We start from the raw sequence: 15,097 nt of genomic DNA on the forward strand, positions 1-15,097 counted from the left end.
TTGGCTTGAGACGCGGTGAACTCTTTGTTCATAACCTATTCCCTATTGCATTTATATGTTTTTCTTCTGTCTTGCTGTAGGTCATATAGTGAAAATAGACAATCTGCATACTCAGGTGTTGTTAGTAGATCACCTATTTCCACAGAATTTTATTGTTCGCATATTTTGACATACCCAGAATAGGGACGTTAAAAGTGAACCACCCACAAACAAGACACAATAAAACTGTAAGGTGATAAAATTGGACTTTATTCCTGTAACAGTGTCATTTACAATGACCACGAAAACATCTAATGGAGTGGGTCCTGTTTTAGCTACAATAAATAGTCCTTTCTGACAGGCTGTCAGGTCAATGAGGTCAGTTGGTGACTTCATTTCAACAGTCTTCAAAAAACCGTCCTGAAACGGAGTGCAAACAATTGCTAAGTACTTCTATGCCTATTGGACTGAAATTTGTCTGACAAAAGGAGGAAGAGAGACAGAAAGTCAGTTTTTGTCTGTTTTTCAGGTAGAGGGTTATGTACAACCACAGCTGTGGACAAGAAAACCTTGGCTTCAGTAGCAGCCATGTTGGCACCTCAGGACTGCCAGGTAACTCCATGGCAGACTGGAGACAGGGCACTGCACACAGCTCAACTTCACCAAGATGTCCTCGTCTTAGTCATGTTTCCATTCAAACATACCACTAATGAAACATTTCCGCAATTAGTTGTGTTAACACACTGTTCAAGATGACAGCAGAACGATTCTGTAATTAATGAATTTCACACCTCCAATCAATGAAGGTAAAATGTATTTAATTCAGCTTTTGAAACACGACAAAAACACTTGAATGGAATTCATAGAGGTTTGACAGTCACGTCTTCTGTGCGTTGTTATCTGTGCAACATTACAATCTGGGACCTTTTGGCCACATTACACCGTCAGAAAATCCTAAATAGATTTATTTATTTTTTAATCTATGGTTTTCTGAAAGCAGGGGAACAAGAGATAAAAGTAAAAGAACAAGACAAACGTTTTAACCTGTATGTTGTCAGGACATGATCTCAGGTTGTCTGAACAGGGAGGAAAAGGGGAACTGACCTCTAACATCTCCACCACAGATATTTTAGGCTGTTTGAACAGCCAATAATAAGATTGTTTGTTTAGAAAGAGAATGGAGACGGACAGTCGGTGTGTGTGTGTGTGTGTGTGTGTGTGTGTGTGTGTGTGTGTGTGTGTGTGTTTGTGTGTTCAAATGTTGAGAGTCTTTTTTACTGAAAAGATGATGTCTTTAATCTGTGGTGTACTGTTGTCCTCCAGGATTTTGGCGTAGGGCATGGGGATGTCCACCCCTGTCACCCTGACGGCCGGAGCATCTAGGTAGTTGAAGGCAGGACCTGAAATACACAAAATGATATCTATTTTAACCATACTTCAACGGTACTTTTCTATAAGTCCCATTAATTTTTTCAGTAGAGATTTTATTATCAGCTATGTCATAACAGTCCAATATAGACATACCAGTAAGACTCCCTAATCGGGAGATAAGCGACCGTAGGTGGCTTATCTCGACAAATAGGGCAAAAATGTGTTTTTCCAAAAGGTTCCTGATCCATGTTGATGACATGAGTGTAGACATGCTGTGTAGTGATATGCGTGATTTTAGGGCAAAAACTGTAGGAGCAGTGTCCAAAAATGTGTTTTAAAAATCGGCCTGAAGGTGGCGCTAGAATAGGGCCATGTGAGAAATGAGGGGTGTGGTCTCCGCGTTGCCTTGGCGGACGAATAGGTACCGGCCCCGGCTCTCCCGGACGCTCCTAGCCCGAGTTACGGCATTTTATGTGCGCTGCAGTGGCAGGGGGTCCTCCACTGGGGGCGCCACCACTTTTGCATCCGTTCTGGAGCACCAGGAGTCGGTGGTCCCCGGGAATTCCCCGTGAGCAGCCCCGTTGGGGTGGTCATTTGGTCATTTTTGCACATTCGGTCATTTTTTACATCTGGGGGTCCCCCAGGGACCTGGGGGTCCCTGGGGCTCCGGGGGTCCTTGGAGGTTGTAGTTTGGGAGGCAAGGAGTGTGTGTGTAAAATCTGGCATGGATCGGGTCAACGGGTGCGGAGATATAAGCAGGGAAAAAGTGTGACGTGTGAGCACATTTGGTCATTTTTTACATCTGGGGGTCCCCCAGGGACCTGGGGGTCCCTGGGGCTCCGGGGGTCCTTGGAGGTGGTAGTTTGGCAGTCAAGGAGTGTGTGTGCTAAAGTTGGCATGGATGGGGGCAACGGTTGTGGAGATATGAGCAGGGCAAAAGTGTGACTGACTGACGGACTGACAGACAGCCTGTGGAGGTTTTGGTAGTAAATGCGACCTACGGTCGCAACTATGAGGGTCCTGGTTAAGTGTTGAAATGAAGTTTAGGCAAGTCTAACTATCCATCTTTGTAAATTAACCTCTTAATGACATAAGGAAATAGGGAAACAACGTTTGATTATTCAAAATATGGAAACGTAAATGAAAAACAGGCTCACACCCATGAAATATATAAGAAATTATTGAATAGTGTAAACCTTAATTTAAAGACTGCTGTGCAGCTGCAGCTCTTTCTGCAAATTAAATTGAAAATAAAATCCTGCTGCTTTGCTCAAGGAAAACTCATGTTAATAAGACATATTGCTTCTGTGGAGCTTAGATTATTTTGTATGTCTTTTTTTTAAGTGCTCTTTTTCAGCAATGCCCTGCTTCAAATTCACACAGACACACCAAAGATGCAATGAGCACATCAGCTACTACTAAAAAGAGACCGTTTATGAAAACAACCTAAATATTCTTCTTGTCTAGTGTAGTCTGGGTCTAGCCTGGTTAGTCATTCTGTTGGTACATACCCTCCATGATCCTGGCACAGATCTCTGCTCCAACTCCATACTGTGGCCAACCACCCTCCACCGTCACCAGGTGGTTTGTCTTCATCACACTGGTCTCAATACAATCCACATCCAGAGGACGAATGGTACGTAGATTTATCACCTACACAGAGACAGGTTGATAGGTTAATCAACTAGAAGCGCGACGCCACACACACACACACACACACACACACACACACACACACACACACACACACACACACACACACACACACACACACACACACACACACACACACACACACACACACACACACACACACACACACACACACACACACACACACACACACACACACACACACACAAAAGTTTATAACTGAAACCCAACTGAAAGACTAGTCAATCACCTAGACGTTAATGTGCACACAAAGGTTAACTAGAAGCAGTGCTCTTCCGAGCACAGGTCTCCACCAGGCCACACAAATCGGCCTGTTATAGCGCCACCATGAGGCTGATTTAAAAAATGTGGGGCAGAGGTTCTGAATTAGCATCCAGGGAGTGTGTGTGCTCAGTTTGGCAGCGATCGGGCCAACGGCGCCGGAGATTAGCTGGTAACAACCAGGCCACACAAATCGGCCTGTTATAGCGCCACCATGAGGCTGATTTGAAAAATGTGGGGCAGAGGTTCTAGATTGGCATCCAGGGAGTGTGTGTGCTCAGTTTGGCAGCGATCGGGCCAACGGTGACTGAGATTAGCTGCTCACAAACTGCGAGGACACACGGACGCACGCACGCACGGACGGACGGACGGACGGACGGACGGACGGACGGAGGGGAAAACATACTCTGGAGACAATTACTAGTTGTGTAGTAACCTTGTCACCAGACTTTCCACCACTGAGGAAAGCCTGGTATAATTGTTCTAAAACTAGCCGTGTGATTTAGAAAAAAGAAAAAAAACAACAACATTGTGTTCCGGCGGTGGGTTCCCGTTGATGTCGCATTGTTTTTGTTAGAATAAAAACAGTTAGAATATAAGATGGAACCACTTGACCAATCACATATGCTGCCTCTTCATCAAGAAGATCATAAACACGTGTGACTAAACCCCAAACTCCTCTCCTCTAGAGCAGGGCCTTACCTCACATTCAATGCCCTCCTTGGCGAGGACGACGGCTGCGTCCAGACAGAAACCCACCATACGCGAGTGTGAAACCAGGGTGATGTGACTTCCTAAAAAGAAGACAAGGATGCATTCAGTCATAAATACCCAGGATTACAGGGTGTTCATTTCGTTGAAGATGAAAATAAAATCAACAGTACAATGGAAACACAGTTAATACTGGTCTATGTGGTAGATATACAGTGTCTATATACGATAGTAACTGATCTACGAGGTACTTACCTTGTCTCTCTACCTTTGCCTTGCCGATGGGAACAGTGAAGTCCTTGGATTGAACCTCCTCTGACAACTCAAAAGGAACACCGTACATCAACTCATTCTCCAAGAATACCACTGGAAACACACACACACACACACACACACACAATGAAAGCTCAACATTAGCATGTCCTTGAACAAGGTACTTAGATACCAGCTGCTTCTGCAGAGCAGGTCAGTCCAACAGAACAAAAAATATTAATTCAGTATGTCACCCATCGACCTGTTAGTCTCAAGTCTCATTTCAATAAATAAACACGCTGAAAGGGCTACATTATTAAATTGACCACAAGCACTGAGTCAGTCCTGACAGGATGTTAATGGGGTTTATTAAAAAGAAGGGTATATACTGTATGAATGCATTCAGGAGGAACAGTCTGACTGAAATTAAGATGGAAAGTCACAGTATAATTAAAAATCACACTTGTGTGAACTGAGCGGTGGAGGCTGCGTGTGTGTGTGTGTGTGTGTGTGTGTGTGTGTGTGTGTGTGTGTGTGTGTGTGTGTGTGTGTGTGCGGGTATGTGAGTGTGAGTGTGCCTGGCCTGAACAACAGCGCCCCTCCCTTAACATGTGTGGTCAGAAAAGGTATTGCAGGCTACAGACAGACAGACACGCACGCATACCCACACACACGGCCACGTATAGGAGACGGTGTGATGATCTTTTTATCTCATTAACCTCCACCCCTCCACAGTAAAACAACACGATTAAGTTCATCGTGTGAAGGCAACGTGAATGCAGCTGTGTGATGCCTGGGAAAACTCCCCCTCGTATCTCTGGAGGAAGGACGATAAAAGCTCCTCATACTCCCACTGCTGGCCTGTACTTAGTATTTTTTATAACTGGTCCTGGACATAGAACAGAAAAATCACACTTATGTGAACTGAGCGGTGGAGGCTGCGTGTGTGTGTGTGTGTGTGTGTGTGTGTGTGTGTGTGTGTGTGTGTGCGTGCGTATGTGTGAATGTGAGTGAGAGTGTGCCTGGCCTGAACAGCGCCCCTCCCTTAACATGTGTGGTCAGAAAAGGTATAGCAGGCTACATACACCACAGGCTACATACAGACAGACAGACACACATACATACACGGATACACACACGGCCACGCTATGGAGACGGTGTGACCACCGCTCAAAAACATTTAGGTTCCTTACCATCCAAAAATCAACCTCTAAAAAACAAAAAGATTATTGCATTGCTTAATCGCTGTGTAATGTTTGTGTTCTGTGTGGATGTACTCATAGCACAAACAGCAGTTTAAGTTCATTTAAAATAATCTCACGAAATAAATGCTCCCAATGTGTAAAGTCAAGAAATACAATATACAAAGACAGTTATATTTGTTTTTCTCTGTCATTGCAACTGTCAGGTCGCAAGTTACTATGAAAACCTCCACCGACTGTCCCTCCATCTGTCCGTCACGTCACACTTTTGGCCCTACTCTTATCTCAGGCACCGTTGCCCCTATCCATGCCAAACTTGGCACACACACACACACACTCCTTGGCTGGCAAACCACAACCTCCGCCCCTGATTTCTCACATGCCCCTCTTCTAGCGCCACCATGAGGTTGCTTTTTGCAGACAACATTAATGGACACTGCTCCTACAGATGTTTCCTAAAAATCACGCACAGCGGGACACAGTATCAATTTGTGTACACATGCGACCTGACGGTCGCTTATCTCCCGATTTACTGGTTATATCCAGTCTGTTTTCTCACCAGGGTTGTCATCTCTGATGGCTGATTTGAGGAGACCTCTAGCATCCTCAGCGTTCCATGGACTCACCACCTTGAGACCTGGACAGTGTCCATACCTGGAGACAGATGGGATAGACATGGTTGGATCTCATATTTTTCCCGGCCCTCCTGTTCTTCCACATTCTTTTCATATAGACGACCATAGCCACAAGCACTTCTGAATGCCGAGTGGGGCCTGCCAGTGCCAACTGACCTAGGCTAAATAACTGACTTGATGATTAATTAGCTAACCTACCATGCAGCAAAGCACTGGGAGTGCTGGGCAGCGACGCCGGCTGAGGCTCCATTAGGTCCTCTGAAGACGATAGGTACTGATTGCTGACCAGCTGACATGTAGTAGGTTTTAGCAGCAGAGTTGATAACCTGGTCAATGGCTTGCATGGAGAAGTTAAAGGTCATGAACTCACAGATGGGACGCAGACCAGCCTGGAGCGGGAAACACAATTTTTATCTTTATTGATTCTGGTTCACAAGAAAATCATGGATCAAATAATCCATGGTGATTTGATAATGTAACAAAGAACAAAAAAATCACACCCGTGTGAAGTGGAGCTGTGTGTGTGTGTGTGTGTGTGTGTGTGTGTGTGTGTGTGTGTGTGTGGATCATGTGTACCGATTTTTGTGACATTTGAAGAAAATATGTAGGAAAAGGAGCAAAAAGTGTGTTTTGGAGAAAATTCAAGATGGCGGAAAATCTATCATGGCGCAAATGGGCGTGGCCTATATGGGGAGATGCGTCATGGCCCAAGGAATCCAGGGAAAAAATATTTTTAATTTTCCGACCTACGGTTCAAGAGTTATAGGCCAAAACGTAAAGTGGGGTGTTATGGCGCCACCATGCGGCCAAATGACACAATTATTTTTTATTTAATCCTTGAAATCATTATGAACCTCCTCTCCAAGTCTTGAAACTCTAGCCCCTATGGTTTGCGAGAGACAAATAATTGAATGTGAGTTTTTGCGATTCCCATTATAAGTCAATGGGGAAAATTAATTCACTAATAAATTAATATCAATTAAACTATAGAACCTTTCTCTTAGAAAAGTAATAGCCCACGATTCCCGAGTAAGCCGGTCGATTTGACATATGGCGCGAGTGTGTGGTGGCAAAACTGTGGGACTAGTGGTGTGCCGAAGTTTAGGAAGTTCAGGCTACATACAGACAGACAGACAGACAGACACACAGACAGACAGACACACCCACACAGCCACGTATAGGGAGCCTGTGCTTCACACAGCTCCAAAAACAAAAAAACATTGAATTCCTTAAAATTTGCATCGCTAGTAGAATCCTATTTATCCAATCTCCCTCATCAACTGACTTGGATTTGCCTTTGTCACCTGCTATGCCACTAGTTATTAATAATAATAATCTATTTATATAGCACTTGTACACTGCTTGTATAATAAAAAGAAAACATTAAAAATAAGACAGCAATGCAGTAATAGGCAACTAAACACCAAATTGTGGCAGAACTGACTGGACTAAATGACTTGGACCGATTTAGTGAAGTTGTCATGTAGATTCATTTCAGTCAACTGAATGTCACAATATTTGAAATCGGGACAGTCCCGGTCAAACCGGTATGTCTGGTCACCCTAGCACTTCACCTTGTGGTATTGTAAATACCTCGCCTCTTAACGGGCACAGAAGTATGATCACATCTTCCTGATTCTTGCCTCCCTACACTGGCTCCTACACTGTTCGTTACAGGATTCACTTCAAGATTTGAATGCTTGCTTTTAAGTCTTTAAATGGGTTGGACCATTGTACATATTGGCGCTTCTAACACCCAAAAGGGTCTTGAGGACTACAGACCAGTCACTTGTTAAGGTCTCACTAGCAACACTGATGACCTGTGGAGATAGATCATTTTACGCTGTAGTGGCAAAACTGTGGAACGAGCTTCCACCCCATGTTAGTGTCTCAACGCCGATGTTTAAATCACGTTTGAAAACTCACTTTCACTCTTTCCTTGGCGTTTGAAATTTCAAGCTGAGAGTTAGTGTTTCCACTAGGCAATGTTCTATATGTTGTCCTGTTTATTGTGTATTGTTTGCTTTTGGTATTTTATAAAAAAAAATTACAGAGTGTACAGCACTTTAGTTCAACAATGTTGTTTTAAATTAGGGTGACCATATTCTGAAAATCCAAAAAGAGGACACTCTACCCGGCATATATATATATATATATATATATATATATATATATATAAAATTTTCCCCCCAATCTTTTTTTCTATTACTAGTTTACCGCTCAATTATGCCCTATACCACTAATAGCCTATTATGTATTCAATTTTGAGGGGGTTCCAATTGGACCCTTTACAAATCTATTAATAGGCTAGAGATCCACTGATAAAGTATGCCTTTTGGCTCCTGTATGAACGTTCAGCTTTGTAACTAAATAAAAGAGAGGTAGCCCATTATTCAAACCGCCGTATCTTCTGCTTTACAAGGTTGTAGAAAAGATTCTGTCAATTTAGTTAGCAGAAGAGCTCTCACCTCGCACAGACTGTCTTGTAGGCTACTTTGCAGTGTTATGGGCTTGAAGCAGAACTTTTATAATTGTAAATGCCTAAATGGACACAGAAGACTACCAGCTTTGCTGACAGAACGCTCTGCTTCTCAATGTTGGTCACTCGCACTTTTTGTGCATTTCATCAGTGATTGAAAGCCGCGGTCGTCGCGAGCACCTTCGCCTCGCCGATACGCATCCGTAGAGCCGTCTCCCGTCATTTTTAGACCAGGTTTGAGGGAGTAGCAGGCAAGATTCCTTCACCAATGTAAACACAGTTGCTGAGGGAGTGAGCATTAATAGCGTTTGCAGTTCGTTTGACCCTGCGCTGCGCGATCTGCTGCAGAGCTCTGCTCTGCTCTGCCTCTGATCTGAAAGCGAGACAGGCTGAGGGAGGGAGGGATCGCAGGCAGAGAGTAGTATGAATAATACACGTTCCGGGGTTAGCGCCTCTCACAGTGTGTTTCCAAAAGAACCATTGAACGTGCATTGTAAATGTCCGTGCTTAAACTGTGATATGCGCGAAACCCCGGACATTTGAAGGAATTTATAAAACCCCCCCGGACCGGCCGGACAGCCCCCTAAAAGAGGACATGTCCGGGCAAAAGAGGACGTATGGTCACCCTATTTAAATGCGTTCTATAAATAAAGCAGATTGGATAAATGTATAGACTGACTGTTTCGTCTTCATGAACAAACTATACAGATTTAGCTAATTGCATCACTCCATACTGCTTGTCAACATAATTGACTTCCCTAATAATAATAATAATAATAATATAAGAACGGATATAAACTCACAGAAGAGTATAGTTAATAGGGTTGGGGACGGTAACCGCCGTACCGGCCTACCGCGGTGTCAGGGTCCTTACCGCGGTCAAAAAAGACAATGAAGAGGCTATTTTTTATTGAGAACGAGAGAGTTTTAAAACTGGAGAGAAGCAAGGACCGCATGTGCTCCATGCTGCTCTGCTCTGGGCCGCGTACCACATGTTTGAAAGCTTAATGGGCCGTAAAACTAACGCTAGACCCTACGTTTTCACACATGGAGACAGAGAAATCCCCACTGGACACTGACTGGAGCAGCAGTCTCGTAGCAGGCAGCAGCGTTAAACTTTCTCCATTATCCATACGACACAAGTATGTTTATACATACCTTGTGGCAGTTTCTTTATTATTCATACAGACAGAGCGCGAGCCGCGAGGACTAAATCCGAAAATGAAACTAGCTTTTACTTTTTCCACCACGCCGCTGACTCCAATTGCAGGAGCGCGTTGTGCCCCGTCTGCGATTTTACAACCTTTTGTGTCAAGTCTTGTAACTAATACCTGTCACTCAATCAATGCGATTTGAGACGTGAGTTTACAGAATCACTGTACATGATCTACCCGTCTCTCATCTGGTTGTTGTTCACACACCACGTACTGTCTGTGTCAGAAAAGCCCCAGTAGTCTACGACGAATTTTGGGCAGATGATTGGAATATTTTGGCTTATGGCCGAACCTTAATTGATAGATACGGGGGTGTGGTAATTACCGCAATACCGTCGGTAATGGGAAGACGATAACAACATTTCCATACCGCCACAACCCTAATAGTTAATGAACAGATCTGTATATAATTACAGTCAAACACTCACCATGGCTGCTCCCACAGCAATACCTGCAAAACCCATCTACACACACACACACAGACACACACACACACACACACACACGTTAATGAGAGAGTCAACTTATTATGGGTCCATGGTTGTGTTGAATGGTGTGTGTAATGCGTTTCAGTCTGACCTCTGTGATTGGAGTGTCAATGATCCGTTTGTCTCCATACTTCTTCCACAGTCCCCTGCTAACCTACAGTACAGACACACAGACAGAAAGGCAGAGAGAGAGACACACACACACACACACACACACACACACACACACACACACACACACACACACACACACACACACACACACACACACACACACACACACACACACACACACACACACACACACACAAGCTGGTGCTTAATCACTGCTATTTTCTTCCTGCATTCCATTGTTCAACTGTGCTTTACACTCTCAGTGTTAAATTTACACTCCAGATTTGACTGTGCACTGACCTTGTAAGCTCCGTCATACTGAGCTACTTCCTCTCCTAACAGGAAGACTTTTTCATCCCGTTCCAGTTCCTCGTCCAAGGCATGGTTCAAGGCATCGCGCACCGTCACCTAGCAGCCACAACAGCAGGGGTCATCAATATAGCCGTACACGGACAAACGTGTCTGTTGTATTTATACCAATATGTTCTTATTTGATCGTAATATCCAATTACTGAATGTCAAGTATCCAGGTTTTCTTCAGAGTATGTATGTCACTGATTAACTATGACACTATGGCACATTATGAGTCCACTAGTACTAGTGGTTCTCAAACATGTTATTTGCAAGGTCCCCCGTAAACTCTCAGAGTGTACAAATGGAAAGCGGGTCCATTTGGTTCCATTTGTACACTCCCAGAGTTATAGACCCGTTATGGCCTTTTTGGGTTTCTGGTAATATTATTGTCCGCTCTAGGGTGAGCGGACATCTATCGGTTCAGGGTTTCATGCCAGCTAAACACAGCACCAATTTATTTCGCATGTCAAGTTCTTTAACACAGAACAAAATAGTGAATTACCTGTTAACTGTCAGTTAATGCTTTTTCCCTTTTGTTATTGATGATATCCTATGCTAAGTACTGTGTTCTAGCCGTCTGTCTTCAATGTTATATGAGATACATAAAGTGGTTCCTGTGTAAATAAGCCGAAAAAGCTTACTAGGATCTCCTTTTAGTTGACCTTATACCAGTGATTTGTACTGTCATGAAACTGTACTTTTTCCTATGCAACCTTCTAATAAATTCTTCAATCAATCAAGAAGAATCAACTCTAACACACACAATACACTCCTTGCAAAGTGAATGATTGTACATTGCAATTAATTACAAGTACATAGCCTATATTGTGCATGTGTAGTTGCAAAGCCCTGCATTGGTCCATCCATAGTTGAGCCGAAACATACATTGACATTGCAAAGTATGCCATTGCAATGCAAACTCTCTGCTAAAAACAAAAGTGCCCCTAATGTATTCTATTCTCCTATTCCTATCAGTTTACTTAAGTAATGACAGTCCTAGTTTCCTTAACAGACTTTGAATTTGTATTCTTTTCCAACAACTGAAAGTCACTTGGGATCAATACACAGTGTACTGTAACTAACTGTAATCATATGACCCACATGACATGCTCAGTGACAGTCTCTCAATCCATAGCTTAAGAAACTGTTAATTCTTTTTTATTAATAATATAAAAACGTGTGTGGTGGTGGTGATGATGATGATGCTGCTCTTGAGTCTGGAATGGACATCAGCCAAGCAAACAAACAACCTGCCATCACTGGCCGGATTCAGTCAGTGACAGACATTAGGCCTACTCAGCAGAACTGGACTTCTACATGTAACCCACGATTAATAACATCTTTTCGTCCTGTATATAAACACATTAAAAATCTGCCCATGACACACGCTGCACTATGGTATCATTCATTAGTACAGTTTATAACAGTGGTTCTCAAAGTGGATTCCAGGGGTTCCTTTAGGAGGGTCTAAATTAACCCATACAAGTCTGTAACTCCGACAGTGTACAAATGTAACCATTGTACACTGTCGAGTTAAGGGGAGACCTTGAAATTTGAAAGTTTGAGAAACACTGGTTTATAAGGTTGTAATTAGCCTGCTAGCCTAGCCTTGGTACTGAGTCACATTGGGACCGACCTGCACGGAGACAGGCGCCGTCCGGTGGAACTCCCGCCTCACGACCAGGGAGACAGCGGTCTGTCAGGACGAAAAGAGAGAGAGTCATATCTGAGCAGCAGAAAGGTAAAGGTGTACAATTATAACCAAGGTTTAGTCATTTTCATTACCCTCCCAGAGCGAAGAAAACACCTCATCGACGCCATCTTTGACCTGTCCTCTGCTGGAAGTGGGAGGGAGCTTAGCGGTAACCAGAGGAAGTAAGCGACCAATCAGACTTTACGTTGATGCGACAGCGGGGGCTCGTTATCACAGAACACCAATAGCGGGCGTTCTGATTAATGACGTAGGCGGAAGGGAACCTCGGACTTGACAGGAGGGAAAAAAAATAAAACAATCCAAGGCATCCAAGGGCAACTACAAATGCACCCATCAGGCCATCACTGTCTGTCTGTCTGTCTGTCTGTCTGTCTGTATCACTGACTGACTATGGAAGCAACAATATTGTTATAGCCAACTCAGCATACTTATTATGGCTGTCATGATTATGACATTTGTCACTTAAATCATTGCAATTAACAATTTATTTTTTGAGCGGTACCGCTCCTACATCTGGCTTTGTGTGTGTGTGTGTGTGCATGTATGTATGTATGTATGTATGTATGTATAGTATGTATGTATAGTATTGATGACCATGGAACACCATGTAGGCCTATGGAGATAACTAACTTCACAGACAGAACGGCCCATACAAGGAGATAAGCACAGGTGTCATGTTTGATACCATCGCACAACAGCTAGGTGCGACTTTTTTTTTTGTCGTTACACCGGAGCATATGAATGAAAAATACATTTCTGTTTGGCTTCTAGGCCTTGGAGGCAGGGCAGATTATGACAAATAACCTAATTATACAAATAAATTACATATTTATTAATATATTTTCTAAACTTAGTGCCAATTGATTCCTCCCCACACTACACACATTTCTGTGGTGTCACTGAAGTTGTATCCTACTGACTCACCTGCCAGTGAGGAGCCCCCACCAGGAGCATGTAGGTCGGGCGGGCCTTCGTCCTACTCCCGCCTAAACACTCCCTGCTGACAGGTGCCCTTAGGATTACACGGAATGACCGATATCACCCTCTGTGCCCTTGGCTTCCCACAAAGACGAGTTTTCCATAGAAACAGGTAGAGAGAGACAGTGTTGCCAGGTCTAGGAAGTGATACCAGGTCTAGGAAAACGACTAGGTTGGTTGTTTAAGTTGGACAAAATGTGGCCAACATTATATTTCACAAGATTTGTTGTTACTTGAAGAGGCCATGGGGACTTGCGTTGGCCAGACGGCGGCGGCGCTCGCTGGCGTTCTCCTCAGGCACAACGGCGCGTGCTGGCAGCTGGCTGGGTGGCAGTCGACGTGGAGCTGGCGCTTTGGCATGGAATCAACTTTGACCAAAACTAGACTTCACTTTGTCAAGGTGCCAACTTGCCCTGTTATTTATATTAGGTCGCTCATGTTGATGGTGACGTCAACAAGAATGCTTAATATTGATGACTAAACAACTACACTTTAGAAACAAGCCCAACAAACCGCAATCCGCAACTGCCAATATTGACAGGCAACTTATAGAAAAGAAGCCCAAAGTCGCTTATAACAAACAGCCATGGCAACACTGGAGAGATTATTGGAGAGAGAGGGCAGACAGGCAGACAGAGAGAACTGGAGACCAACCAAGGCATCTTCTTCTTTCAGCTAATTCCCACCAGGGGTAGCCAGTGCTCACCACTCATCTGTTTTCTAGGTCTTTGGCCGCTCCTGCCACCTGCGCCTCCTCTCTCTCACTGCATCCATAAACCTCCACACACATACTGTACTATGTACATACACACATATGCCACATATACAGTATATAGCAGATCTACAAGTCCACACGCTGCAAAGCGACATGTTGTGAACTTGTATATCTCACTATATATGTATACTTAGAAAATCTATATGTTATAGGAGAAAGCAATATTTATTTAAATTACTTCTTGATCATTCGGTTATAAATATCCTGGTCTGTGCAATACTTTAAACAGAAGTGCTTTTAATGTGCGTTGACTTAACTATGCTAACCCAGTCAGGTCAAGTGTAGCTGGCTATATCAAACTTAGGACAACTTTGTTTTTTTTACAAGGGTTCATATTTTAGATTGTAATTAGAGGACAACTTTGGTTTTTACAAGGGTTCATATTTTAGATTGTAATTAGAGGACAACTTTGGTTTTTACAAGGGTTCATATTTTAGATTGTAATTAGAGAAAAGAAGAGTGTTAAGATGTTTTCATTTACTTCTTTCTGTTGTTTTAGCGATTTTAATTACTTTGATTTCAGTGCACGGGGGCATGCGTACAAATGGCTAAATGTGCTTTTTAGACACAATAAGCCAGCAATTTCTTTATTACTAACACTACTAGCCCCCATAAGTCATATCTTCCCATGAAAGATTGCGGTGCATCTTGGGAACGGGCTTATTTTATCTAGCCACTTGCACGCATGCTCCAACCACTGAAATCAATGTCATTAAAATCGCTAAAACGATAGAAAGAAGTACTGTAAATGAAAACGTTTTAACACTCATCTTTTCTATTATCTCATTACAATCTAACATAATATGAACCCTTGTTGTAAAAAAGTTGTCCTTTAAGGCTACTTGCATGTATTCTTGTTTTATGAATCTTTACATTTTTGTTGTAGGCTCTCTCTC

The 15,097-nt window shown here is 43.2% G+C and overlaps 1 protein-coding gene across 1 annotated transcript; it reads right to left on the reverse strand.

The window, feature by feature from the left end:
• Nucleotides 1–267: 267 nt before the first annotated feature.
• On the reverse strand, nt 268–12,567 carry pdhb (pyruvate dehydrogenase E1 subunit beta). Its single transcript, XM_080728606.1, has 11 exons — nt 12,520–12,567; nt 12,371–12,430; nt 10,681–10,788; nt 10,358–10,420; nt 10,207–10,242; nt 6,284–6,474; nt 6,010–6,104; nt 4,252–4,362; nt 3,988–4,079; nt 2,862–3,003; nt 268–1,379 (listed from the first exon to the last, which is right to left on the reverse strand). Exons 1-11 carry the CDS (start codon nt 12,553–12,555, stop codon nt 1,234–1,236), a joined length of 1,080 nt encoding a protein of 359 aa, XP_080584732.1. The 5' UTR covers nt 12,556–12,567; the 3' UTR covers nt 268–1,233.
• Nucleotides 12,568–15,097: the final 2,530 nt, after the last annotated feature.

The sequence above is a fragment of the Nannobrachium achirus genome, assembly GCF_963921795.1.
Source record: "Nannobrachium achirus genome assembly, chromosome: 6".
Taxonomy (NCBI): Eukaryota; Metazoa; Chordata; class Actinopteri; order Myctophiformes; family Myctophidae; genus Nannobrachium; species Nannobrachium achirus.